Source organism: Stegodyphus dumicola, chromosome 4 (assembly GCF_044657685.1).
Source record: "Stegodyphus dumicola isolate Sdum_Otavi_A_Nest chromosome 4, ASM4465768v1".
NCBI classification, from domain to species: domain Eukaryota; kingdom Metazoa; phylum Arthropoda; class Arachnida; order Araneae; family Eresidae; genus Stegodyphus; species Stegodyphus dumicola.
In genome coordinates this window covers 216864855-216892568 of record NC_140771.1, presented here as the reverse complement: position 1 = coordinate 216892568, position 27714 = coordinate 216864855, and the positions used below count along the sequence as shown (strand labels likewise).

The window sequence follows — 27714 nt, the reverse complement described above, 5'->3', positions numbered from 1 at the left end:
ACAGTGACTCAGTGCAAGCACAAAATGCAATGAACAACTGAAAAGCGATAAGCTATCAAATTTTGTATTAGACTGGGGAAATCAGATACAGAGACAGTGGCCATGATTTGCAAAATGTTCAAGGATGAAAGCATGTCAAAAACTTCAGTTTTTATTTGGCAGAAGCTCTTTGCAGATGGGTGAGAGAATGTGGAGGATAAGCCCCATGCTGGATGCCCCTACCCCCCGATGTCAAGAACCATAAAAAATGTGTAATGTGTTCATGAAGAGCTGAATTCAGTTAAGTGTGCAAAGGATACAATTGGTGTGCACTGTTACTGAAAATTTGGCAATGCGAAAGATCTGTACTAAACTGATCGCAAAGGCCCTGATGACTGACCAAAAGCAGATGCAAGTGTCTCCTTGTGAAGACCTTCTGCAGCAAGTTGAAGAAGATCCCGGCTTTTTCGACAAAGTAATCACAGGAGATGAAATTTGGATATTTGAGTATGACCTGGCAACAAAGTGACAAAGTTCTGAATTGCACACTCCAGTATCACCTCATCCAAAAAATTCTCAAATGAGAAAGCCATGCTCATTGTTTTCTTCAGTGCCAAGGGGAGGGTTCACTACAATTTGTACTTGAGGGGCAGACAGTGATTGGTGATTTTTAGCTAGAACTGCTAAGAAGACTGAAGAGCAGCATCAAACAAGTGAGGCCAACCATTGCCAGAAATTGGAAATTGCATCATGACAATGCACCCAACCGTACCTGCTTCAAGGTCACAGACTACTGACAATAAATGGCATCTCGATAATTCCATAATCCCCTTATAGTCCCAAATTGGCACCAGCAGACTTTTTTCCTATTCCCAAAAGTGAAATCCTTCCTCAAAGGACATCACTATGGAACCTTATATGCCATCAAAGAAGCTAGCACCCATACCCTAAAGAACGTTCCACAATCCGCCTACTAGGGAGCCTTCAAATCAGGAAAAAACCACTGACAAAAGTCTGTTGATGCTTAAGGAATATACTTTGAAGACTTCTGAGGTATTATAGCAATATCTCAAATAAATCTATTTGTCCCAATACTTTTTGTACAAACCCTGTATTACAGAGCGCATTGAATGGCCTTTCAGTGTTGGATGCGAGTTATCTTATGGTGCATGGTGACTGCATGCTCAACATGAAAAGATAACCTATCTGTTATGTGATGTAAAAATGTTCTTATCTTCACAACTGAAAAACTTTGCAACAGTGTAAGGATAGTAATTAATTGCTGTTTTCTTTGCATCACATAGGATTTATATTTGTTTAGTTATTTGATTAATACACTGTGTGAAGCACCTTTTTTAATGATCTTTAGAGCTAACATTTCTGTGGTTTGTTTATGTGTATAAAAGAACATTTTTTATATAATGAAATCTGAATCTTCTGTAATACCAGATCATATATTAGTAATTAAAAAAAATTTCTATATTTGCATATATTTTTAAGATATGGAATATTATTATATATTGATTATTTATAAAAAAATATACTGATATACTTCTAAACACATAACATTTTATACCAGAGTGCTAACAAGTAGCAGATAACTGAATTATGAATCTCCTTAAGTAGTGTTTATATCATTGATAGAATTCTTTGGGGTAATACTGTAGTTCATGAATAAAAGATAAAAATTTTTCTTAGATTCATTTTAACTTTCCATATAGTACCATGTGTGCTATTATAATGAATTTTTTGGAAAAGTAGTCATATCTAAGTTTTATATCTTTCTTTTGAAGTAATGAGTATAAAATGCCCTATCTGTACCTTTTTAATAAAATGGCATTGCTCACTACTGGTTATATGATGTTAAATCATTAATCTGAGTATTTATTTATTTGCAGTCACACATTAATTTTGCCAGCTCCCAGATTTGGGTTTTGCAGTCTTAACTTTCTCGCATCTTATTTCTTTTTGCTGTGCTTAAATTTATTAAGAAGTTATTTGTTTATTTTGAATTTTGTATAGCACCTTTTTATTTTGGTTTGTTTAAGTTACTATGTTAGTCTTAGCATGTAAGAATATTTATATTTATTATGTTATAAAATTTATGTTTATGGTTAAAATAAATAGTAAAGGTATGAATTTAGCTGCATCAAGCTACTTATGTGTATTAATGTAACAAAATGTGTTGCAATTTGAGCTTACATTATTTTAGAAGTGAGGAAGCATTTTTGTGGAAGGAAAAAACAATGGATTTGCATTATGCTACAATCATATAAATATCATATAAATAATCATATAAATTTTCTTTTCAAATTCACCGCCTAGTATGTATCAGTATTTAGCAGAATATGTGAGTTGGCTGTAAGAGATTTTGTATTGCACTTTTTGAGGCTTGATCAGCGGTTTCATTTAAAATAGCAACCAGTTCTGTGTGTTTTACAATTGTGTACACTGATGTTTTATTCTATGTGTATACAGTTTTCAGCCATATAAAGATGATATTTATGAATAAAAAATGGTGCTCAATTTTAAATTGTTTCTAAAAGGATTGCCTGTGAATATGAATTATAGAGAGAAATGAAACATGCCAGAGTAAAACATAAAATTAGTCAAAGCAACAACCTGTTTGGTGTAGATTTTAATTAAGACTCTATATCAATTTCGAGGGCAAAAATGTATAGGTCCCTCTTCATCAGGAGGAAAAAAAATCTGCAATGAAGGGAGAAGCCATGGTCATATTTACACCCAAAAACAAAGGAGTAAAGCAAAAGAAAAGGCAGCGCCTTCTGTCCACAGAAGTAATAAATATTAAGTTACTAGAATTTTAAATGCATTGGGAAAGACTTGATTAAAGTCAACTAAATAAGATAAATTTTGTGAAATATAATTACTATTTGTGAAATAGTAACTATATTTCACAAAACTTCTGTGTATATTTTCATCTGTATTATTTTTTTTGTGTGAAAGGATAGAAGATTCTTAGGAAAATTTTTATTCTGTTGCTAATTCTAAGGTTTTGCTAAGTAGAATTTTTGTTTTTAATATTCATCATGAAAAACTTGTGAAGTCAAAAATACTTATAGCAAACAATTGCTTAGAAACAAATAAACTGAAGTAAAGTGCAACAGCAATTTTTCTTTTTCGGTAATTTTTTGTAATGTTTCCAGAATGCTACTTTTTTATATAAAATACAATAATAAAATAATAATGTAAATACAGAAACAAGAAATAAGTTAAAAGGAAGTGTTTACTTTAGCAATGTTTTTTCCGTATTGCCAGATTGCATTTCCAGGCAGCTACAACTATATGTATGCAATTTTACATTTAAAAATTTCAGAAGAAGAAAGGATTCTTCTTTGTATAGTTTTTAGAAGAAAAAAAATTGTACTCTCCCTTCCTTTTTTTAAAATTTTACTTGCAAGAATTTATGACATCTTTATTTTCATTGAATGCCTGAAAATGTTTTTAGTAGAAGTTTTACTGAACAGGTAGAATGATGCTCCTGAATTTGATTCTGTTGCAATATAAGAAAAATATAATATGTAAATGTATCCTGAAGATTAGTTCATTTGGATATCATGTTTAATGTGATATGCTGCTGAGTTATTTTTAAGATTTTTCTTAGCAGAATTGGGGGATTCACATGCTATTAAAATGTAAAGCATGTTGCTGAGCCTTAATTTATCCTTTGCTCCTTAGATACATGGCTGCTATGATCAATTTAATTTTGCTTTATTATACTATATGTTTGCTTTAGAATTTGGCTAAATATGCAGTGTTTCAGATACTTTATTTTCAAAGTAAAACCAATGTAAGTAAACTGTACTTTACTTAGTTTCTTTTATGGTATGAATATTTATGAAATGTTTTTCTCTTATGTTTAAGAAATTAAAATTTGTCATTTTTATAATTGTGGTGTTTATAATTTCAGCTCGGCCCACTTTCTTGAATCTCAGTTTCAATTTGAATATGAGTCTTCGTCAGAATTCATCCATTTTAAGTATGTTAGGTCTAAAACATCTCTGATGAATGCTTTTTCTAAATCAGACTTTGTGCTTTCGATCACCCCTTTTTGCGCAAAAAGCATTGTAGTTTTTCTTGCGCACATGGTTGTGTCTTTTTGTGTGGTTTTATTTTATTTTGTATTTGCTCATTTTTAGCTTGTTGCAAGTGTGATTTAGTATCCATATCCCTATTTTGCTTATTTTTCTGTCATAAAAATTCTTCTTTATCTTGAGTGTTACTTAGACCTTGTTCTTATATTTTATAAGCAAAAGTACAAATATTACTTTATACTCTTTTTAGCATGTGTTTGAATTTTATTTCGGTTTGCATGATAGTTAAATCCATAATTTTTTAAAAAATGTTCTTCATAAAACAGAAAATTTTCTTGTTTTCTCTTTATTGTTATAATTTATTTTTTATTTTAGATTCTCCTCTGAATGGATTAACCCCACAGTCTACAAAATTAGTGAAACCAATGTCCACTGTTGTTGAAGAACAGAGTCTCCAGAGCGTACCTGAATGTGGCCTGGATGATAGTGCTGAGTTTTGTGATAACGTATGTGGGTTATTGTTTTACATTTGTTTGTTTTAATGATTTCTTGTAGAAGATTTGTTTTCCAAAGTATCAATTCAAAAATCAAGTTAATCTAACACTCTGAGCCACTTTTATTTTTAATCAATTCTAAAAAACTTGACAAAACCTTGGTTTAAACATCTTTATTGTGTTCTTTTTAAATTTACTTGTCTTGCTTTAACCCGTCAGCGCACACACTGGGGTAAAATCCACCCCACGTGTAGTCTTTTCTTAGAAAATAAGGGAAGGTCGTACGTGACCTTTCTAGTACTTTATGTACCTTTCAAGATCAAGGTTAGGAAGTGGTCGTATAAAGGAATTTTCCCGTGTCCATGGGATTTTTGCATTTTCTGAGAAGCCATGTGCAACGGGATTGTAGCTACCCTGCGCATGTACTAACGTTTCACTTCCAGGGAGACATTCATTGAGATGAGTGCGTACGAGCGAGAACAGTAACGACTGCGGGTTCTTCTCACTAGTGTTGAAACTGATAGCGAAATTGAAAATTTCAATTCTGAGTGCGATAATATTTCTTAAAGTGCTCACGAAACTATTTCTGACCAGTGATATGATGATTCCCATGATCTTCTTTGACATCATATAATTTTTATGTTTGAATAGATGGAACAATTTGAAGTAAAAAATTACCCTCGAAAAACGTTCGGACACGGCCGCACAGTATAGTGTCAAGAAAAGCTTTAGAAATTTGAAACATCCAACTGAGTGTTTATTGCAAATTATTGATGAATAAATAATGGCAGATTTGGTAAAATCAACAAACATTTACATTTCATCAATAAGAAACAAATTCTCTAGAGAACGTGATGCACAAGAGACAAACGTAGCTGAATTGAAGGTGTTGTTTTTCCTATTTTATTACCAGCATTTGTAAAAATATGTACTTGTTTGTAAAAATATGTACTTGTTTGTAAAAATATGTTGTCACACTATGTTAGGATTGTTCAATGTGAGAAGATTATTTGAATAATAAACTCAAGTAGGAGGGGGGGTGGAAAAACTATGTGTTATTTATATTTTTTAATATTCTTATTTAGAATCTATTTTTTGATATGAATAATTGTATGACAGTATATTCAGTTTTAAGGAAAAAAGCTAGTAAGAATGCAGCCTTTTCATATTCCTCTAGTACTTTATCATACCACTCTTTATAATAAACACTTATGTTTAAAAAATATGTATATATGAAAACGGATTTTTCTAATATAAAAAAATCATATATGTATCTTATATAAGTTAGTAATTTTGCATAAATTTCGATTTTTATGGCTTACTTTAGGTAACCAGTATGGAAATGTTTGTATAACTTAAAGTAAGTTTATCTCGAATTAAAACTGGAAAAAAGGTTTAACAGAATTCACAAAGCTATTAGTCATTTATCCGTTCATTGAAAACAAAGAAAATGCATTTATTTACACGTTTGGGGGTGAACTCCGAAAAAAAAAAACACTAGGGTAAAACTTGTCTCGCACGGGTACTAACATAGCGCAGTGAGATGCGCGTGTGCTGAAGGGTTAAAAATGTCATAAATTATCTAAAATACCAAGCTGTATCAAAACACATGTTTTAAAGGAAAAAAGATCAAACTTTTGATAAGTACCTTGAGAAAAATAATTAATTATAAGCTATATTTAAAATTATTTCTTTTTTAGTTTATAAAATTATTTCCTTTTTAGTTTATAAATAATACAGAATAAATTTATTGCAAATATGTCCTATTTAACTGCATATTAAATCATAGGTTAATTTTGAAAAGTGGAAGTTTAATTGCAACTTTTGTTTTAAGAAAAAAGAACATTTTGATTGTTTTGAATGTTATTCATTTTATATTTATTATTAATATTTCTTCTTATTTATTCATTACTAATATTTCTTATTATTCGTATTTCGTATTAAAATATTGTTAATCGAACTATTAACTTTTTGATGGTCATCAATCAGTTCAGCCTTGCATTCCAGTTGTGTATCACAGTGGGTGCAAATAAACAGCTCGCATTACAAATTTACAACTAACAGATATCACATGTATTTGGGAAAAAAGAACTGCTGAATTTCACAACCACTGGAGGGTTAATAAATTAATTATTTCATTACTGTTAAGAAGCATGAGCTGTAGAATTTTTTTCAACTATTAATAAATTGCATGATTAGTTTATGCATAAAACACTGTTTCTTTATTTATGTCAAACTGCTTAAATACTTTATATACATAATATATGTTATTCGTAATTTTAATTATTATTTTAAATAGGACATATTAAAAAAGGTAATTTAGAATTCAACAGTGTAACTTATGTCTTTGTGTTTCATGTGCATGCACTCTAGGGGCTTAGTTAAAATGGTCATTCAGTTATTTTAAGGGTAATTTAATAAATAATTTAACTTTTATATCATACTTTTTGTAGCAATTTGGAGATGAAACCATTGCACAAAATCTTAATGACAAATTAGCAGGCAGCGAAGAAGAATTAAATAATTTCCAGTCCTGTCAAACAGAAGAAAATTCCAGAGTGCATCATGCTGAAGCATCTGAAATTGCTCCAGAAAAAAGAGGTCGTACATTAGAAACTCCAGATAGCATTGGTGATATACAGGTAAACAGCCTTATTATCAAGATTAAAAGAATTCCCTCTAGAATGATTAGTATCTCTTATAGAACATTTATTTATTTATTTTTTAAACCATTGATAGGCATGCTTTCTAATAAACACCTCCACTAAAAAAAATCTTGGGGTGATCATCATGAGGCTTTACTGTATGCAGTGAACCTAGTCAAAAATGAGTACCCATGTTTCCAGATGATTTGATCCGTTGTAGAAGTGCTTGTCAAACACCTCGACAAAGACAAGCAGTGTCAGCACTGTTCTGTTTATATATGCTTTCAGAAGTAATGATCAGTTTCAGAGGGGATCACCATGAAGATGTTTTACTTTGTGCGAATGTATAATAAGTAAATGTAATATATATCTGTATGTACATGTGAGATAAAAAAATAAGTAAAATAAAATACTAACTTAGATTATTTGCAATAATCCCTCTACACTCTTATTTTAACATGTTATTCTCCCTTTCTATCCAAAAAATAGTAATTTCCTTTTATAAATAATCTATTTAAATTGCTTCATTTTAAAATTTTGAATTCTTCTTTGTGATTCTTACATTATGCTAAAAATGCAGGTACTTACAATAATGCTTCAGCTAATAATAACTTTAATGTTTGTGAACTGAACACAAAGTGAAGCTAAAGCTGTAAAAAAATACTTTTCATTTGGAAACTCTGCATTCCTTCCAAACTTCTTATTCCTTTGCAAGCTCATGAACTCCTCCTACATATGTACAAAATTAGTAAACTTCTTCACGGTAATCTACTTGAATATTGCATCTCGTAAGATTCAGCAAATGATAAAATCATCTGGCTTCATGGATAATCATCGCTGAGTAATACTTACATATGTAAGTGTGTATATTCATTCATATATACATATAGACACACAGAGAGAATGTGTCAAAACATTATATCCAGAACTGGCTTCAGAATCTTTATAACTCTAGGGGCTCGGTATAATTAGCATGCTGTAAAAGTTAAATGCATTAATAATTTAAAACAAAACATACTTTTATTTACTTATAATTTTCTGGATACAACTTAGCTGGTGCTGAAGGCAGCTGCCTATGTTGCCTGTGCTTGGAGCTGGCCCTGATTACATTATTAATTAGGTTTTAGTGGTTTATTGCAAATCCAAGGCCCCAGATAAAGAATTGATATAAATAAGGCAAGTTTTTGACATGTAACAGATTTGTTAAACAATAACTTTTAGTGAAAATATGTAAAATTTAAATTCTTATAATTGCCTTTTACTGAGAAAGTAACAAGGGAAAGCTGTCTAATATACAGAATTAGTGCTGAAATATTTTAAAATTTTTTACAAATATTTATTTAATTTAGATTTCTAAATTATTATTTTCATACTACTGAAATTACCTTTTAGAAATTCACACTGTTGTGCATAAATATCTCTGGCAGTATTTTTTATACAGTCCCTGACAATTAATTAGTAGCTTGGATAATTTTGATTTTGTGGAAATTTATGCATTTATTTGAGCTGTTCTGCTTAAAAAAACATTCTTCTGATTAACACTTCTGTGTGAGGACAATGTAAAAATTCAAATTTAGTGTTTTCATTAAAAGATATCACATGATCAAAATTGTCATAGTCAAAGGATGTATTTTATTTGATTCATTCTGGGACCGAAACTAAACTAAGACATTTTGTTTTCTAACGAGAATAGAGATGTAGTAATTTTACTTTATGCATTTATTTGAGCAATGTAAGTAATATTTAAAATATGAATGTAAGTTCATGTAAGTCATATTTAAAATATGAATCTCTAATGCAAAGATATGCTGAATCTTTTATCCACAGTTATACAGCTTGTGTTACAAAAGGTTTTGCTCACATAAATAAACCTCAAAACAGTATTTAGATTTTAAGAATTATAAATCTGAAATCCACTCAGGGAGGCATTTTGTGACCATTTTCCATATTTTTTTTTAAACATAAGTATGCAGTTGTATATTATTAACAATGGTATGTATTTATGGCTTACAAACTCAGAAGAGGTCTAAAGAATACTGACTATATATTGGGCAATCTGCATATCTTAAACTTCCTAAAATGATCTCTTGATATATATATATATATATATTATCATCATCTGTATGTTCTCTGATGTGCCTACAGAATAAACTATTAAAATTTTCTAGTAAATATATGCTTATACACTCAAGTTGTTTTTATGAGAATAGAGCATTTGGTAGCATGTTTTAAGTTATTAAATTTCGAATTCTGGACAGTTTTAAATATTTTAAGTATCATTCATTTAACTTTGCACAGCAGAATTTCTATAATAAATGACTCCAAAAGTAACCATTATTTCCGAGATGTAATTAAATAATAATATAGAATGTCCCTGATGGTCATATTCTCTAATGTAACCACCTCCACAGAATATTAAAACCATCTAAAGCTGAGAATGATCATCCTAGAGAGCTTTCACTGTACTTCCGTGTGTTTCCTTTTATCTCTTAATTTTTTTTTATTCTTTTCAGTACTATAAGAGTAACTCTGTTGTAAAAAATGTTACTTTTAAATAATTATCTGATGCACTCTGTATCATTTTAGCCTAAAGTTGGAACTCCTAGCATGATCTCCAGTGGTTATGGATCTCAGGCTTTATCCACAACACCAGCATCTAGTGAAGATTCAATCTCGATACACAGTGTGACAGAAGACTTCCGTGATACTGATTTTGTTCCTGAGATTACTGTCCCAAGGTAAATTTTGAAAATTTTATGATTTATTTTCTTTCTATTTATTCAACTTTGCTTTTATCCTGATATCAAAGTGATGTGCTTATCATGTTTTGATTTATATTTCAAAAACAAATATGGTTTTGTAACAAATCCAAATGAGGCTTTCACAAGTAAAAATATAATTTTGTATTTGTTTAAAATAACATATGAACTTTAAGCACTTAGAATTGTGAAGTGCTGAACTTTTCACGATTGTTATTGTGTGATAGTTTTTTAAAATGAGTACCAGTAATAGATGTCCATTATACTTGGATGGTTTACCATTGTTTTAACACTATTGCATATCATCATCCTGATATTTATATTTATTGTGTAAAATTAAACTGTTAGAATACTGCAAGCAGAAAAATTATATATATTAAGTGCAATATAATAACATTGATAAGCAGAAAATAGATAGAAAAAATTAAAATAGAATTTTTATTTTCTAAGATTGTTAATAATTTTGATTTATCTCATTCAGGAAATCAATATTTTTTTTCATTTTACTGCATAGATTTTTAGTAGCAGTGCCTTTCTATCATTATTATATGTATTTTCTAGTACACATTTGGTAAACATACATACGTGTGTATATATATATATATATATATATATATATATACACACACACACACATACACACACATATAAATATACATGCATATATACACTTACACCTATATATATGTGTGTGTGTGTATATGTACGAGTATTGCCATAGCTATTTTATAATATATCAATCTGAATGCATCATCAATCACAATAAGATTTCAATAGAGAACCAAAACTTTTTGACATTCTCCCATGCTTCTTCTGAATGCATCGTCACTTTTCCACTTTGCTTCCCTCTATCATTCTATGTCTTAAAATGTTTGAGCTTCCAAAATTGTGGGATGCATACAGCACCCATTTTATTTGTAATGGTTTAAGAGAAAATGTGTGTCAGCATAAATGAAAAGGAAGTAATTGAATTCGTCCACATCTGCAAGCTTCTGCCTCTTTATACATTTATTACGATATCAACTGTCTCCAAGTTATTACAATGATTGATGATGCATTCAAAAGAAGCATGAGAGAGTGTCAAAAAATTTTGGCTTTCTATTGAAAAGTTATGCAGTGATGGGGTAAAAGTTATCTGCATTATCTAAGATAATATAATCATCATATGATAACTAGGATCATGTGCAGATTAATTTTGAAGTGATGCACTTAGATTAATATATTATTAGATTAAAGAGATTATTCTTTTTAAGACAGAAAGAGCCAATGTCTGAGTTAAAATGAAGGATGAAAGAGACTACTGCTAATTAAAATTCGAAGTTTGCTTTGCATATTTTTACCTTGCACACATACGTATATTGAAATTTATTTAGAAATGCTGTTCTTTTCATCAAATGTTTTACTTACAATCCTTTGAAACAATAAATTGCTTCACATTCTGATCTATAATTATTATTATATGTAAATTTTCCTACGAGTAACCAGTATTAAAAATTAAAAAGTTAAAGTGTATTCTAATCTATATTTCATTGCTTAATATGTCACAAAAAAACATAAAAACAACATATGGCTAATATAGAATAGTAAAATAAAAGCATTTTATTTCTATAAATTCAGTGAAATGAAAGTTAGATGTGATGCATTTGCTATGGGTGACACTTCCTTGTTCATTTTAATTGTCTGTCAATTAAGGTATTCTTATTTCTGGAGGGCTTTTCTAGCATTTCGTTCTTTTGGCATATGAAAATGAGATTTGATTTTGGACACTGTTCTTTTCTATCTGTGTTCAAATTACTGTAGTCTGCACACTTATATGCTTTGTTAATTATTATGTATTTCAGTTGATTTCAAATCATAAATTATAAGAAAGGAAATCGATGAATCAAACAAAAATGAAAGCGTTATGAGGTATTGAAAAGATGTGCATAATAAACTTTAAGGGACTTTTCAAAGATTTTATAACTGTTAAAATTTTTCATGAACATTGAATAAATGCGCAAATTTCAGATGTTTGCACTACATGTCAGAAAAAATTAGATAAATGGTTAACAGAGAAACCATAAGTCCCTTCAGACTTAAGTAAATTCTTAAACCTGCTTTCTGATAGGTTGTGTTGTATGAATGAAATAATATTACATTACTGGTATTGTTTATTCAAGAATATGATATGCAAATCCTTGTAGTGATGGACCATTTTTAAACAGAATACTTGCATTATAAAATCCTGTAGTACTTGGCTATACTGTGTTATTTTAAAATAGGGGTTGCATGGTTATGTCTTTCCCTTTTAACTTTCTTCAGAGTTATCTTTGAAACCAATGAGATTTGAGTCCCTAAATTTTCTTTTCCATCTTTAGTGTTTAACACTTAAGGCTGGTGATTGGCAAGCATAGGTTAAAGGCAATTTACAGTCTCAAATAAAGTGGGGTAAATTGTTTCACTGTAGAGATGATGATATGTGTTACAAGGAAAAATAGAGAAGGAATCTGGAACCTTAAGAAACAACTTGTAAAAACACAATATAATGAGGCACAACTTTCGAAGTACCAGATTTTCAATATTGGAGTATTTAAATGAACAGTTGTCTGCAGACCAAAATGCCAGAAGTGAAATTTTTAGAAAATTTTGCATGTTAAACGTAATGAAAATCTTACTGGTATTTAAAACTATAATTTTAAATGTAACAAGCATAAATTTTAATATTATTGCAATGAAAATGCCAGCAAGATATCAAAAAACATCTGCTGCTTGTTCTTTTGTTGTAAGGAAATCAGTTTAACTAGAAAAGAAGAAAGCCAGTGCATCTTCATTATTTTGTTTTGAGTTCACATACATTTAAAGAAAGGTTCTGCAAGTTTTTTTAATGAAAAATGGATTATGGGACCATGAGGATTCTGGAAATGATTTGATTTTGAATTTTGTTTTAACTGAAGTGTTATGTATGTTATCTCTTCGATTATATTTTATGTAATATATAGATATTACATGAAATATTGATTGATTTTGCATTCATATTTTTTTTTATTTTATATAATTTTATTTATTTACTTTTTATTACTCTAGTGAGGATGATCATCAACCAGAATATTATCCGCCAAATACAAATTTCATAGAAGATTTCCATAATAATAATAATGCTACTACTGAAGGAGATAAGGTAAAAACTGTTATATAAAATGTGTTAAATTATTTCAGTTATAAATTTTACATATTTTGGAATTATAATACTATTAAATAGCATACTAATGTTGTTTATTATTATTGCAGACTGTTACAGAGCAAGACCTTTTGGATACTCAGTGTGTAGATACAAATGCTGAAATTCATTCTCAAGGTTCATCAGATGGTACTGTATTAAATTTATATCTGTTAAAAGTCTATATAAAAGAGTTATATAAGTTGTATACAGTGGTGTAGCTAGAACTCTTGGGCCCCTGTGCAAAAAACTTTCCTGCCCCCCCCAAAAAAAATTACTGTGCTTAAAAAAAGGGGGAAAGAAAGTCTAGATTTGTGGAAATTTTTAATAAAATCCAGTAGATTTTACATGCAAGTATATTTCGAGTTTCTATATAAAATCTGTGCCAATCCAAGTTTTTTTTCGCTTAATTTAGCAAGCTAGTAAATAACTGGTTATGTTATAAACTGACAGACAACATGATAGGTAAACGTACAAAGAAGAAATTACACTAATATATAGCACTCTGTGATCGACGAACATGACTTATGCAATAATATACAAGTCATAAATAAGTACATTTATAATGTAAATGATGCATTTGTTAAATATAAAACATATTTATAAATTTCATAAAGAAAACTATTTGAACATACAATTTTTGTAGAAAATATGTATGGTAAAGTTTCCCCCCCCTTTCTTTTAAGAAAACATTTTGGTACACTAAACTACTCTAATACATGATTTTTATATGTGTTTTAAGTTTAAATATGTAAATGTAGTTCAGCAGGACATTCATGGGCCCCCTAAGCCTTCGGGCCCCTATGCGATTGCATTCCTTGCGTACCCTTATTTACGCCACTAGTTGTATAAAAATACATGTTATAAGTTTTATAAAATGTCTTCTAACTTGAAATCTTTATACTTATTTAAGGCTTAAATGTAATTAGTTTTAATATAATGAATTGTAAAAGAAAACAGATGGAATATGAGAAAATACTTTTAATTTTTAAATCTTTATGGACATTTAACAATAAATAAAAACTTAAATGTTGTTTTAATTTCAATACATGTAATCCCCCCTTTTTAATTGTCTCTGAATATTGTAACTGTATATTAATGTTCTATTGTCATCATCTATGAATAATAAAAATTTAAATGAGATCAAAATTTGAAGAACTTAAATGATCAAAAGAGTAGTTTTTGATATCTTTGCTAAAATGAATTTGTAACAATTTTTGCAAATATGTGTTTTTACAAATATGTGTTTTTTATTTATATCAATTAAAACTGTAAGAATTGACACTTGCTGAATGTGTCTAACACAGCTTATCTTTCAAAATGATATATATATATATATATATATATTTCCTCTGAGAAATATCCAAAAGCAAAAGAAACTGGAGATTTCAAAAAGAAAGGGGAAATTGTGAAAATTCTGTATAATAAAAATGGATACATTTTGTAACCTCATTAAACGGATAAAAATATTGAGCTATAAACAAAAGCCTGGTATAACCAACCTGTTGGCCCTCGGGCTGTATTCATTCAGATGCATTATTTCATGGTTCTTTTCCAAAAGTTTTCTTTCCTTGTTTTATGTTGGAAATCTTTATGAGGATTATTTGGAGACCATTCGAAATGTGTAGCCCTAAACTTGTGCATTGGGATTTAGGCAGGAATCAGTTGCATTTAATAATAATAAATATTAACATTTTTTATTACCATTGTCATAAATATCATGTTCAAATTCAAGAACTTAACCTAACAATTAATTAATTTAATTTAATTAATTAATTTTTTAACAGCTACATGTTCTTGCAACTCATTTAAGCCTTATAATATATTTGAGCTATTAAAAGTAAATGGTGTATTACATTTTTATCACTCCTGTTTACTTGGAAATGAGATCATCATTTCTGCATACATAAAATTCTATAAAAACATTAAAGTGATCAAATTCTCAATTTCAAATTTTTCCTGTACCATTTGTCATAATAAACTCTTACTCTTCTCTTCCATGCACTATTTATACTCAAAAAGGGGGGGAATATATTTTTATTTTTATGCTTATAAAGAATGAATTTTAATATTTTTTATCAGAATACTAGTGAATTCAACTCAGCTAATAAGCATTTTAGTATACATTCATCTAGATGGAAATATAATTGTAGTCTTTAAAACATGCAGGAGTTTGTAATAAAGGCATTTCTTTAATTTAGGTGAAATATCTAGAGATACACCAATAGATATGAAATTACCAGCATGGCTAACTGTTGGTGAGAGTGTTATGATATCTCCTTATAATAAAACTGGAGTTGTAGCATACTTAGGTCCAACTAATTTTGCATCTGGCCCATGGGCTGGAGTAGAATTAGATACACCTACAGGTAAGAATTCATTTTAATTTTCAATGTTTTAAAATTATGTAAGAATTCATTTAGTCAATAATTTGAATGAAAATGTAAAATGCCTTATTAAAATGCTATGCATATGCAGCATAAATATTCAGATATTCCAGTCATTAAAAATGTTTATACAGTTTAAAAATTTTCTATACAGTTCAGTAATTAATTATATGCAGTCAAAAGTCGTTAATCTGGACTCGTCGGGACTTCGGCGATTCCAAATTATCGATTTTTCCGGATTATAGATCATCAGTTTAAATATGGTAAGATGGCATGCAGAAATTATAAAATTAAAAATATGAAACCATAATTTATGAAATAAAGAACAATTATGATCTAAAGGGTATCAAAATTTACAAAAAAAAAAAAAAAAAAAAAAAAAAACTTAATATTTATTTGTTTACTTTATTAAACATTTCTTTCAATGTAAGTTGTTTAAGTTGCTTCATTTTATGTGAAGTATTTTATGTTCTTCACTTTCGGAAGCGAATTATAATGACGAGGAATTTGATTTAAATCATGTCAAAGACGGAGTACATCGAGATGAAATACTACATTTAGTAAGGAAATATAAGGCAAATAAAATAAAAACATCTGCCCTGAAGATAAGGATAGATTTCGGAATGGTTAGATAAACAAAGGATTATGCCTTTATCCATTTTTTGCAGTAATTCCAATTTTTGTTTGATGGACTTCGAAACATACTTTCGCTTTGTAGATCCTTTACATATTGGTAAATATATATCGGAAATTCTATTTTCATAATCAAAAGTCCAAGCTTACTTTTATAAAATTGCTCTAACATTCTTCAAAAAATAATAAGCCGGATCCAATTCGAAGATTAAGGAAAAACACAACGTTAACTGAATTAGATAATTTTAGCTTAGCTTATACCGTCTGTTATACATTAAATGCGCAAGCAAAAACGTATTGTGCGCATGCGCACACGCATATTCGCAGCCGTAAAGGTCTTGCGCGCATATGTCAACGCGATGCATGCGCAGAAAGTTTGTAGCTTTGAGGTCCGGATTATGGGTGTCCGCATTAACGACTTTTGACTGTTTAAAGTATTTAGTAATATATGTAAAGTAACATTTATAGTAAGTTGTATTAATTTATGTGCATTATGCATTTTATTTTTTCAAGGAAAAAATGATGGCACAGTTAATGGAGTTCGGTATTTTGAATGTAAACCTCGTTTTGGAATATTTGTAAGACCTGACAAGCTCGTTATTGATAGCAGAGGGAGAGCAATGAGAGCTGCCCGCTCTACTTCTGCCACATCAAATGGAGCTACTAAGAGAAGCCGAGAAGGTAAAATTTGACATTAAGAGAAGTCAAATTAATATTTACTGGAGATTGTAGTCATTCAGTTGATAAAAGATCATCATAGTAAAAACTTAATTATCATTAAACATGCTAAGGATATCTGTTAGTGGGGAAGATGCCATTATGAGGAAATTTCTAATGGAAGCTGACCCGTAGTTTTCTGTATGTTACCAATAAAGAAAGCAGCAAAAACTCGATCATTGGAGAAAAAATTCTGTTCTGATTTAGATAATAATTGAGGATATTGCTTTATGAATAAAATTTTTATAGTTAATTTTTTGTATTATAATCATAACATTTTAAATTTAATAATGGTATGAAATATTAAACATATATTTAATTATTTTGTTAACTGCATTAATAAACATTTTTCATTACCTCAACAAAATACTTCTTTTTAATTTCCATTGATGAGAATAATTTTATTTATATCATAAATCAGTGTATCATATAACAATAAAAGTGTAAATGTTTTCATAAATAATTTTGATAAAAACAAATATGTTAGACATACATGTTATAATTGTGCACAATTGCAATAAAATTTAATAGTTTTAAAAGTAAATGTGATATATGATAGGAACTGAATAAAACATATTTCGAGTCAGCTTACAATTTGGTAGCAACATAATTTGTTTTGGAAATACATTACCCGACATTTAAAATACAACACCAAGAAGGAGAGACCCAAAAATTTTGGCAATTTCATGGTACACTCATTTCACTGAATTATGCGAATAATGTGATATGTGCACCTCTCCAGAGCACGTGGATGAAGATATAAAGGAAGGAACTTGCAGAATGTTCAATTTTCGTGCCGTTATTTCTTCTAGAGAAGTCATCATAGAAAATGTATTCTTGTCTCGGAGTACGTGTGTAATAGTAGAGAATGTCAGCCCATTGTCAATGTTCAAAGATTCCAGCAGACAGACGAGTTTACGAGGGGCACGGTGATCGGATTGAGAAGGGCAGGTTGGTCCATATGGCAAATCTCACACACACACACCTGGACACATTTGCAGTACAATGACTGTGGCAACAATGGTTGGGACACAGAAATATGGCAAGTACGAGGGAGTGTTAGTGCAGCCAGAGTGATGCCAGCACATGTTGATTCGCACCCGCAAGCCACTTCTGCAGCATGTTCAAGACACCCTCATATTCTCATATCGATCAGAACCATTTGCCATCGATTGGTGGCTAGTATTCTGCATTCATGTCATCCATTAAGAAGACTGCCATTGACCCCACATTATAGATGCCAACAACTGCAATGGGTACCAGGCTCAAAGCAATGTGGATGACAGAATGGCACAGGCTCATGTTAGTCACGCTTCTATTTCTTCAGTGATAGTCACTGTGTATGAGTGTGATGCCAACGTGGAGACAGGTCCAATACAGCAGCAATTGTGGAACGTCCTACCACATGGCATGCGGCATCATCGTTTCGGGAGCAATTGCACACGATTCCAGGTTGCCTGTATTTCATATTCAGGGTACTATGATGGACGAACGATATGTGGATGATGTGGAGCGGCCGGTAAAACTTCTCTACCTTCGGGGAGTGCCCAATGCCCTTTATCAGCAGGATAACGCCAGACCACACACTGGTTGCATCAGCCAATGTGCTCTGCAAGGTGTACAGATGCTTCCCTGGCCACTGTTCTCTCCTGATCTCTCACCAATTGAGCACATATGGTATGTAATTGGAAGCCAATTCTAGATCCTGCCATTGCCATGTTCAGAAAACAAACTGTGGCAAATGGTTGACAGGGAATAGAGAGCCATTCCTTAGGACACCGTCCGTAGTATCATTGACTCTGCACCTAGACATGTTGCTTCACATTTGACCATCCAAGGTGGTCTTACAACCTACTGAGCTGATGCTGTTCTTGCTGTGTATTATGCATATCATTCCGAAATAAAGATCACTTATTGTTCATTACTGTCTTTTTCTGTTTGCCGAGTTTCATAACTTTCTGGCCACTCCTTCTTGGTCTTGCATTTTCAGTGTCAGGTAGTGTATAATGAAGGTGATAAGTAACCTTGTTTCTTTAGTTGCTTTTCTCTCATAATATTGTTTGATAAAAAAACTGCATAATGTAGCCAGTCACCAACAGATAAGAAGCTGAAAATTTTGGAATCGTTCTTTCCGGACAAATAGCTGATGATTTTTGGAAGAAATTTAAAGTTTCTTTTAATTTGACCAATATTTTAGAAACTGTGAAAGAGTCCTAATAGCAGAAATTAAAATCTGAAATAAAAACCAAAATCAAATTTTATTATTGGATGAAAATTTTAGCTGAAAATTAAATATGAAGAAAAATACATCAAAGTAAAACTTAAAGCTAAGCAAAACAACAACCTTATTTCGGGTAGGTTTCAAATGAAACTGTATCAGTTTTGAGGCTGATTAGTCACAGGTCCCTCATTTTCAGGAGCAAAAATATTCTGCAAAGAAGGGAGGAGTGAAGACCATATTTACATAGAAAATGATGGGTGGAGCAAAGCGAACACCAACGTGTTACCATCTGTTCAGAAAAACTGTAATCAAAGATGAAAAATTAAGATATTAGACATTTAATAGGAAAATTTGGATTTGGATTGAAATTAATGTCATTAACTTAAGAAGATAAATTTCTGTGAATGTTAAAAGCTTTAAAGAAATCCAATTCATCAACTGAAGAAGTTTCATGGATCATTTTTCAAAGATCCAAAGTCAAAAATCTGGTCAGTAATGAAGATACATTTATTCTGTTTTTCAATCATAAGATTCATGTTCCATGATGTGAAATTTAATACTTTTTTAGTTTGGCAATATATCTCCAGCCATACAGACAAGACATGCTTTGAATTCATTTGAAAGCAGAGATTCTGAAGAGCAAACTTTGCGAGTAGAATATGCATCACAGTAAAAGAGAAACCATTTTTTGCACAATAGGTTGCAGGATTTAGCATGGAGAAGCAAAAAACTAGGAAAAATTTTTATAGTAGCAAGCAGTGCTAAAATCAAATTTATAGTGAATTATTAGAATATCAACTAAAGGTTAATATGGTGTATTTAATTATGGCAAAGCACACTAGAGCTATCTGCCTAAGGGGAGGGATGCCTTCGTGAAGGACCTTCTAAGGGAAACCGGCTCGTATACACGTTACACGTGGAGAAAACCACGAACACACCCATGCAACCAACCCGTTCGCGGGATTCGAACCTCAGACCAGTGTTCAGCAACTTTACCGCTCGGCCGCTGGTGGGCATCAACAAAATGAAAGGTTTAGATCTGATCCACTTTTAGAAATGAATAGGATGGCTGGATCAATTGAATTCATGACTAATAAAATCTGGAATAAATTTCTTTATCACCTTCAAAAAGCAGGAATGTATCATCTACATAGTGAATCCAGAAAAAATTGATAGATCCCAGAATAAGGTTGCTGCTTTGTCTAATTTTAAGTGAAGGTTAAATGTAGAAAGTTCAAAAATTGACAGCAGGAAAACTGTAGTTATTTGAACATGGTAAAGCACATGTGGCTTAACTCATATTTATGTTACAAATGGAAAAGTCCCCCAAAACCAACCATGGCACCAACTCGTTCACCTGGCTCGAGGAGGAAGAAACAAAATTGTTACATTGTTTCTTAATGATATACTGTTAAATGGAAAAATTTAATAGTTTGGTTAATCTATGAAATAACTGAATTTATGATTAAAAAGAATTCATGGTTTGAAACATATGTTTCATCTGTTCCAATTTTTATGAATTTCTCATATTTACCATTTTTAAGGATACTGGATATGGAGAGGGCATTATTTACATTACAGAATGTAAGTTTGTGGGTCTATCAGGGTATGAAATATAAGTTAAATGATAAAATTTGAACCAAGAGTTTTCCTAATTCCTAATCTCTCTCAAAAAATAAAAGCTGTTTTAACCAATTCGACAGAAAATAAATTGTATTACTTAGAAGAAAATATGAATGATGTAATATGCACCTTAACATGTTTTTGATTTTGTTGGCATTCATAGCCACTTACTTTGTTGACTAGTTCATTGCAAAATAATGCAAAAGTTGTAAAACTACATTGTAAGTAACAGAAGTTTTAGAATTAAAGAATATCCTTGTAAATTGTAAGTAACAGATAAAACGTAGATGTATTTATAATTATGCTTTTATTTTTCTTTGTTATTTAGTGATGTATTACCATTTTTTACATATTGGCTGCCATGGGCAGTTTTCAGTGTTTGGACATGCTTTTTTGGGGGGGAGGGAATAAAAAAAACTCATGAGTTGCCTCATAGTTCTTCAGAGTAGTCAACATGTTCAGACATGCTTAAGACCTATTCTTTAATTAAAGCAGAATCAGTGATGTATATGTAAAGTCATCAGCAGTGAATCAAACTTAGATAAGGGATGATAAGTTATGAGTTACCTTGTAGTCAGTCTTGGCTTGCTTACATTACTTCAAAGTAGGCAATCAACATCTTAAGAATGATTTTATAAATCTCATTTTCATGAAAATCTTTTTTAGTATGCATGCAGCTAAATATAAGCATAGCAAAATGAAGGCCATTTTAATAGTAATGATGATTCAATGCCTCTTTTTTTTTTTCTTTTGTCTTTCTTTTTGAGTGCAAAATTAACATTTTTGATGCACAGCTATCAACAGGGCCATTTATTTCAATCTAACGTGAATATTTATTCTTTCAGACATTTCAGTCCATAAAAGTCACAGTCGATCGGACAATCACTCTAGTGGTGGACAGTGGAGTTCATCCAAGGCACGGAGTCGCAGCAGAGATACTAAAATGCGCCTCAGCAGCACACCAAGAGGCAAGAAATGAATATGGCTGTACACAGAACTGTCAATCTAATCCAAATCCACTGAAATAGAGTCAGAAAGAATTGGAAAAGTGAAATCCTCTTTCTGCGCATATGGCTTGATAATATGCAATGCAGAGGAATTCTCAGATAGACTGTACTTAATCTGAGATGAACTTTGAGCCTCAGCTCTTTTTCTCCAACAGATACAAACTAGAGTTGGTTTCTGTAACTCTAGTTTTCAAGTAGTGTATAGTTTAAGCTTCCTACAGTGGTCTCATCGATTTCAAAATAATAATTATAAAAAAATATTCAGTCAAAAGATTTTGTACATTCTTTTCTTTTTTCCCTTCTTTTATGATTTCTCTAAAGATACTATGATTTATCTTGAGCTATGTGTTAATTGAATACCGTCCTTGGGTATTGCCCCCAAATATTTCACTGGCATTAATTTTGTGTAGTTATATGGATAATTAACTTATTTCAGTTGTAGATTTGTTTTGCTTGGAAACATACTCAATTATAGACTACAAATAAAATTATTTATTGTATACTATAATGTCTTTCTCAGATGAATTGCGAGTCTATCCATTTCACTTCAGGCCAGTATTATTATAAATGTCCATATGCAGTTTCTTGTTCTGGTGTTATAAAACAAACAACAAACTGATAATTTAAAAGTGTTTCAATAACAAAGTGTTTTTAATTAGAAATAGCATTATATTTTTCTGAATGGCAGCTATGACAAATTAAATATCAGGGTATATTATTTTCATCTAATACTCGAATTACTTGCAATTGCAAACACATTATATACGTTTTATGATCATTAGAAATATTTTCTAAATTTGGAAATTGGTGATTGGTGAATTTGGAATAGGTTACATGAAATGCTTAAGATTTTTAGCAGCATACTTTGCCTAATACTATGTTAAAAAAGTGAAAAGTTTTGCGTGAGCAATTTGGCATATTTAGAAAACGTATAATTTAATTTATAACCTGCTGAAATGCAAAAAATTAATTTTTAGTAAAAATAACTCCTCAAAAACCATAAGGATCGAATTTGAAAAAGCATTTAATTACAGTATACATGTGAAATTTTATTATTTATTTATTATACTCTATATATGGAGAGACTATTTTACAGTTTTTCTTTACTGTGACACCCACTTATTGCTGTAAATTTTTTCCTAATAAATTCACTAGAGAAAGAAAAGTTACTAACTGTTATAATTAAAACAAAAAATCATAGCAGTTTTGAATAAAAATTATGAAGGGGTTTATAGCATATTATAATAATGCATCAATTTATTTACTTTTTTAAAAAACAATTTTTGGAAATACATTGCTCTAATTCTTTCTGGACTATATTTATTGCACTACTGTTTTGCAATTAATGTAGGATACCAACTTTTTTGTGCATAATGATCATCAGAAATCCTTTCTAGTTTAGAAAATACACAAGTCTAGAGATTATTCATGTAAAAATGTTCATTGACTAAAAGAAATACTCATATTAAAATTATTTTAACTCGATTAATATTGTAGTTTATTGTATGTATTTCTGGCAGCATGTCAATATAAAGTTATGGTTTTTAAACGTAAATTGTGTAGCTGCTATTTAAAGATTTCACATATGCATATACTTACCTACATGTATATGAGTGCATTCTAAACAATAATTTAATATATTAATAGTTGTTTTTATAATTTAGAATTTTGTCAGTTCATGTATTAAGATATATTTTTTTCTTATGTAAAATATTAGTTTATTTGGCGTTTTGTCTGGTTTGCAGCTAGAAAAGGCCTTTAGTAACTAGAAGCTAGATATGCACTGAAAGGCTTACGATCTAGAAAATAACTACTTTAAATCATGCTTTGCAAAATCACTTATCATCTTGGTTTGTTTCTATCTGATAGAATTTTTTTTAATTAGTTATACAATGAATTCAATACACTAACATGAGATTTATGAAATATTGAGTTTGTGTTAGTCTTGAAAAGTTGCAAATCAAAAATTGCACAAATATTTTTCATGAGAAACAGAAGTCAATTGGAAGGAAAAAATTGCAATAAAGGGCATTAAAAATTTATCATTAATGCATTACTGTTAATTTAAATTAAGGTGCCTGAAGTGTATAAAGAATTTATTAAATAATATATAATAAAGCAAAATTCATCATTTGCTTTCTTAAAAATTGTAATTTTCATACATTGCCTTTTCTTGGCATGGATAATTAAATCTTTTTTTTTAAATTTCACTTAGTGAATTATATCAGTTATGAGTCAAACTGTCCAGACTCTGCAGTGGATAAAAGTAGTTATCAGTTATCTACAGTGGATATAGAAAAATTTTATGTATGTGGAATGGAAATGCCATAGGACTTGGAAGATTGAATATGGTTGTATTTTGCATTTGTATTATTAATCCTTTTTAGTTTCCAGTCATGCATTGTTTCTAAATCTATTGTTTATAACAAATGAAGGTATTAAAAAGTTAGCTGAAATATTTTTTCTGTGATATTTTTCATTTGTACAATTCTTTAGATATAAATTTACTGTTTTATTATGACAGATTTTTTTTTTTTTTAATTTAATGTCCAAGTTATATAAACTGATTATCTGGTGTTATTGTTTAAATATTGTAATTATAAGTTAACTGTTATTGGAAGCTTGACAACGGTAGGATTTCCAGATGTTTTAGTTTTGTATATCTGAGCGGTTTAACAATACTATAGGGTGTCACTGTTTTTAGGAACCAAAAACAAATTTTAGATTTCAGTTGTTAAGCTGTCCTTGTATCTGGCCATGTTATTGTGCATAATAACATAGGACCAGCAATTTGTATATTGTGTTCTTCCAAAGAATAAATTTTTAAGATGAGTTTTTAGGTGTTTTATTGATTCAACCTAAAATATTGAAGCAATATTATAAATAGTTATCATTACATTGGCAGATTCATTTACACAGAACCTGATCATTTAAAAATGAATTAATATATATTAAGTAAATAAATTCATAAATTAAAATATATTTAAAAATATTTTATGTTTTTAGTATTCATAACTTAATAACTAAATACTGTTCACGTTATGCGCAAACTGCTGTTCCTGAAACAAATTTTAAGTTTACTCATCAGTTTCTCTTACGATAATGCAAATTTTATTGTAAATGAAATTAGTATGTTATAGTTACATGGAGTAAAACACAATCTATATGAAATTCAAAACTGGACAAAATTCAAATAAATTTCAAATATTGGTTTTATAGAGAAACTGGGCATTTTGGGAGATACTGGTATGGGATTCTTTCTCTTAATGAAGCAAAAATAATCTACACTCCTCAAAAGTAAAATTGCAACACCAAAAAAGAATGCTCACAGTGTCATGCAAATTGCAAGATCAAGAGTTGTGAGATGGATATACAAATGATTAAAAGACAGGCAGAATAAATTATTATAAACCAATTTATTCAGTATCTAATGTGCCCACCTCAGGCAGAAATACAGGCCGCAATCCGGCGAGGCATGCTATCAATGAGTTCATTGATGGCTACCTGAGGTAGCCTTTGCCAAGCCACATCCAATGCTGTACAGCAGATCATCCAGGGTTTGCGGCCATGGTCCTCGGTTAATGTCGTATCAAATGATATCCCACAGGTGTTCGATGAGATTCAGATTGAGAGGCTGCCAGCCAGGGTAGGATATCAAATCTGATCAGGCTGTTAAGAGGATGCGTGCAACATGCGGTTTGTCATTGTCTTGCTGGAATATCGTGTTTGGTACACCCTGCAACCAAATCAGAACAACAACAGGCTTCACAACTTGCGTGCAGCGACCCGCTATCAAACTGCCGTTAATGTGTATGAGGGCGTCATGTTATCAAACATTATGCCACGCCAAACCATAATGCCCGGTGCAGGACCGGTGTGATGCTCTGCAAAATGGGCTGTTTTGTAGCGTTCTCTGGGACACCTGGTCGACGGCCGTCAGTCATCCACAGACAGAAACAAGATTCATCTGTGAACAAAATCCGATGCCATTCGATGGTCCACGCTGACACCACACCAGACGTCTAGTCGTATGTGTTCAGTAGTCAATGGTATCCCTGCGGCTGGACCCGTGAATGTAAGTGCACTTCATGCAATCAGTTACGTATAGTTTGGATGGACACAGATCCACTTGCTTCTGGAGGCAACCAACTTCGGATGTCAGATGACGTGGAGAAAGGGTCTCCAATAGTTGACCACCGAATACGTCGGTCTGTGCACTACACTTCCTCTTCGACGTGCACTTACATCTTCCTGAATCCATCATGTGACACAATGTTGGATGGTACTCACATTGTGCCCAACGCGGGTGGCTATTGTGTGGAGCGACAAACCAAGCTCATGGAAGTTCGATAATATAGTCACATTTTTGTCGTTAACTGATGGTATTGAGCTCGCCGACGTCTCAGAGGCATTTTCTATGCTCCATCTGAACTCTCCAATGCTCCATAAACCCTCAGATGCTGTTTATGAGAAGAAAAAGTGGCTGACCTTTATAGCCCACATATGTGTACCATGTGATCAAACGCATGCGTAACATTTATCATTTGCATATCCACTTCACAACTCTCGCTCCTGCAATTTGCATGACACTGCGTGCATTCTTTCTTGGTGTTGCAATTTCACTTTTGAGGAGTGTATATAGAAGTGAAGTAACTAACTAGGTATTACATAAAACTAAAACCTGTAAATTGATATATTTAAAGAAGAATTCTGCTCTGTTTCTAAAAAGATGGGCATGCAGTCCATTTTCTTCAAGATGCAATCTTTGAAAAATCACTCACTGTAGAAGTATTTCCCATAATTGCTTTCCTCATAATTAATAGAATTTTTCTGTAAAACCAATGTAAAATTTTAACTTTTGCCTAATTTTACAAAACTATTGCATTCCATAATCTAGAACTTTCAAATGAAACTTTCACTGCTTTATATTTAACATACTAATCAGTAATTATTTCATTCTGATGTGTTACAGTTGCTAGAATGTTATTTGTTAATGATAAATTCATTGCAGTATCATTTTTTTTAAATCACTAAATAAAGTATTTTGGATTTTATGATGTTTAAAATATAAAAATCCTGCAAAGGCAATCCATTAAATTCTCAAGAGAATTCAAGTTGATAAGTGTTATGCGAAAAAATATTTGTTTTGATGTAAAGAATTGAAATTAGCTAGTGCCACACTTTAAATAAAAAAATCCCTATCTTAAACCTAAAATCTAATGACTGATCTTAAAACCAATTAATTTTATCTTTGTAAAGTTAATTAAACTAAAATATTTATTCCTCTCTAATGATTTAGTATTAAAATATATTTTCAATAAAATGAAATTTCATTTCAACTCAGAATGGCTATCACCTTAACTTCTTATAATTTCTAATTTGGTAATTCTCTAAAAACACATAACACAATACATAATATCTTCCAAAAACTACAGCTAGCCGATTCCTATACAACCATATTCATTGAATTCCATACCACCAATACTTCAAGACACCAGAGACAAATTATCAGCACATAATAAATCAATCATGAGTTTTTAAAATATCCAATGAAAATACAAATTCATCTATTCAATCTAACTGAATATTCTAAGAATTAAATGTATATGTGTGATCATGGCAAAGCCTCGAGGGCTATCTGCCTAAGGGTAGGGATGCCTTCGTGGAGGACTTTCTAAGGGTAACTGGCTCGTATAAACATTACACATGGGGAAAACCACAAAAACGCCCATGCAGCCAGCCCGTTCGCGGGATTCGAACCTTGGACTAAACTACCAGTGTTCAGCGGCTTTACCGCTCGGCCGCTGGTGGGCCTAAGAATTAAATAACCTCCAAAATCTTAATACAGGCATCAACATATATAATGAAATCGCAGTAATTAATATTTATTCTAATAAATTTCTAGTACCAAAACTGTTTTGAATCCAGACATATGGCATGACTTGGTAGACCACTAATAAAAATATAAGGTTTAGCATTTAAAACACATTAATTACAT

At 30.8% G+C, this 27714-nt stretch overlaps 1 protein-coding gene across 3 annotated transcripts in view; it reads left to right on the top strand.

Moving 5' to 3' along the window:
* The window catches only part of Khc-73 (Kinesin heavy chain 73), a 369120-nt gene extending 344572 nt beyond the window's left edge, over nucleotides 1–24548 (top strand). For 2 of the 3 annotated variants that reach the window (XM_085815982.1, XM_085815983.1), the window contains 9 exons: nucleotides 3911–3979; nucleotides 4410–4540; nucleotides 6982–7170; nucleotides 9760–9911; nucleotides 12996–13089; nucleotides 13200–13278; nucleotides 15330–15497; nucleotides 16662–16829; nucleotides 21555–24548. In XM_085815982.1, the coding sequence (XP_085672108.1) occupies nucleotides 3911–3979; nucleotides 4410–4540; nucleotides 6982–7170; nucleotides 9760–9911; nucleotides 12996–13089; nucleotides 13200–13278; nucleotides 15330–15497; nucleotides 16662–16829; nucleotides 21555–21688 (1184 nt within the window). In that variant the 3' untranslated portion in view covers nucleotides 21689–24548. The remainder of the gene's footprint in view (nucleotides 1–3910; nucleotides 3980–4409; nucleotides 4541–6981; nucleotides 7171–9759; nucleotides 9912–12995; nucleotides 13090–13199; nucleotides 13279–15329; nucleotides 15498–16661; nucleotides 16830–21554) is intronic. The other variant, XM_085815984.1, reaches the window with a different exon arrangement.
* Nucleotides 24549–27714: the final 3166 nt, after the last annotated feature.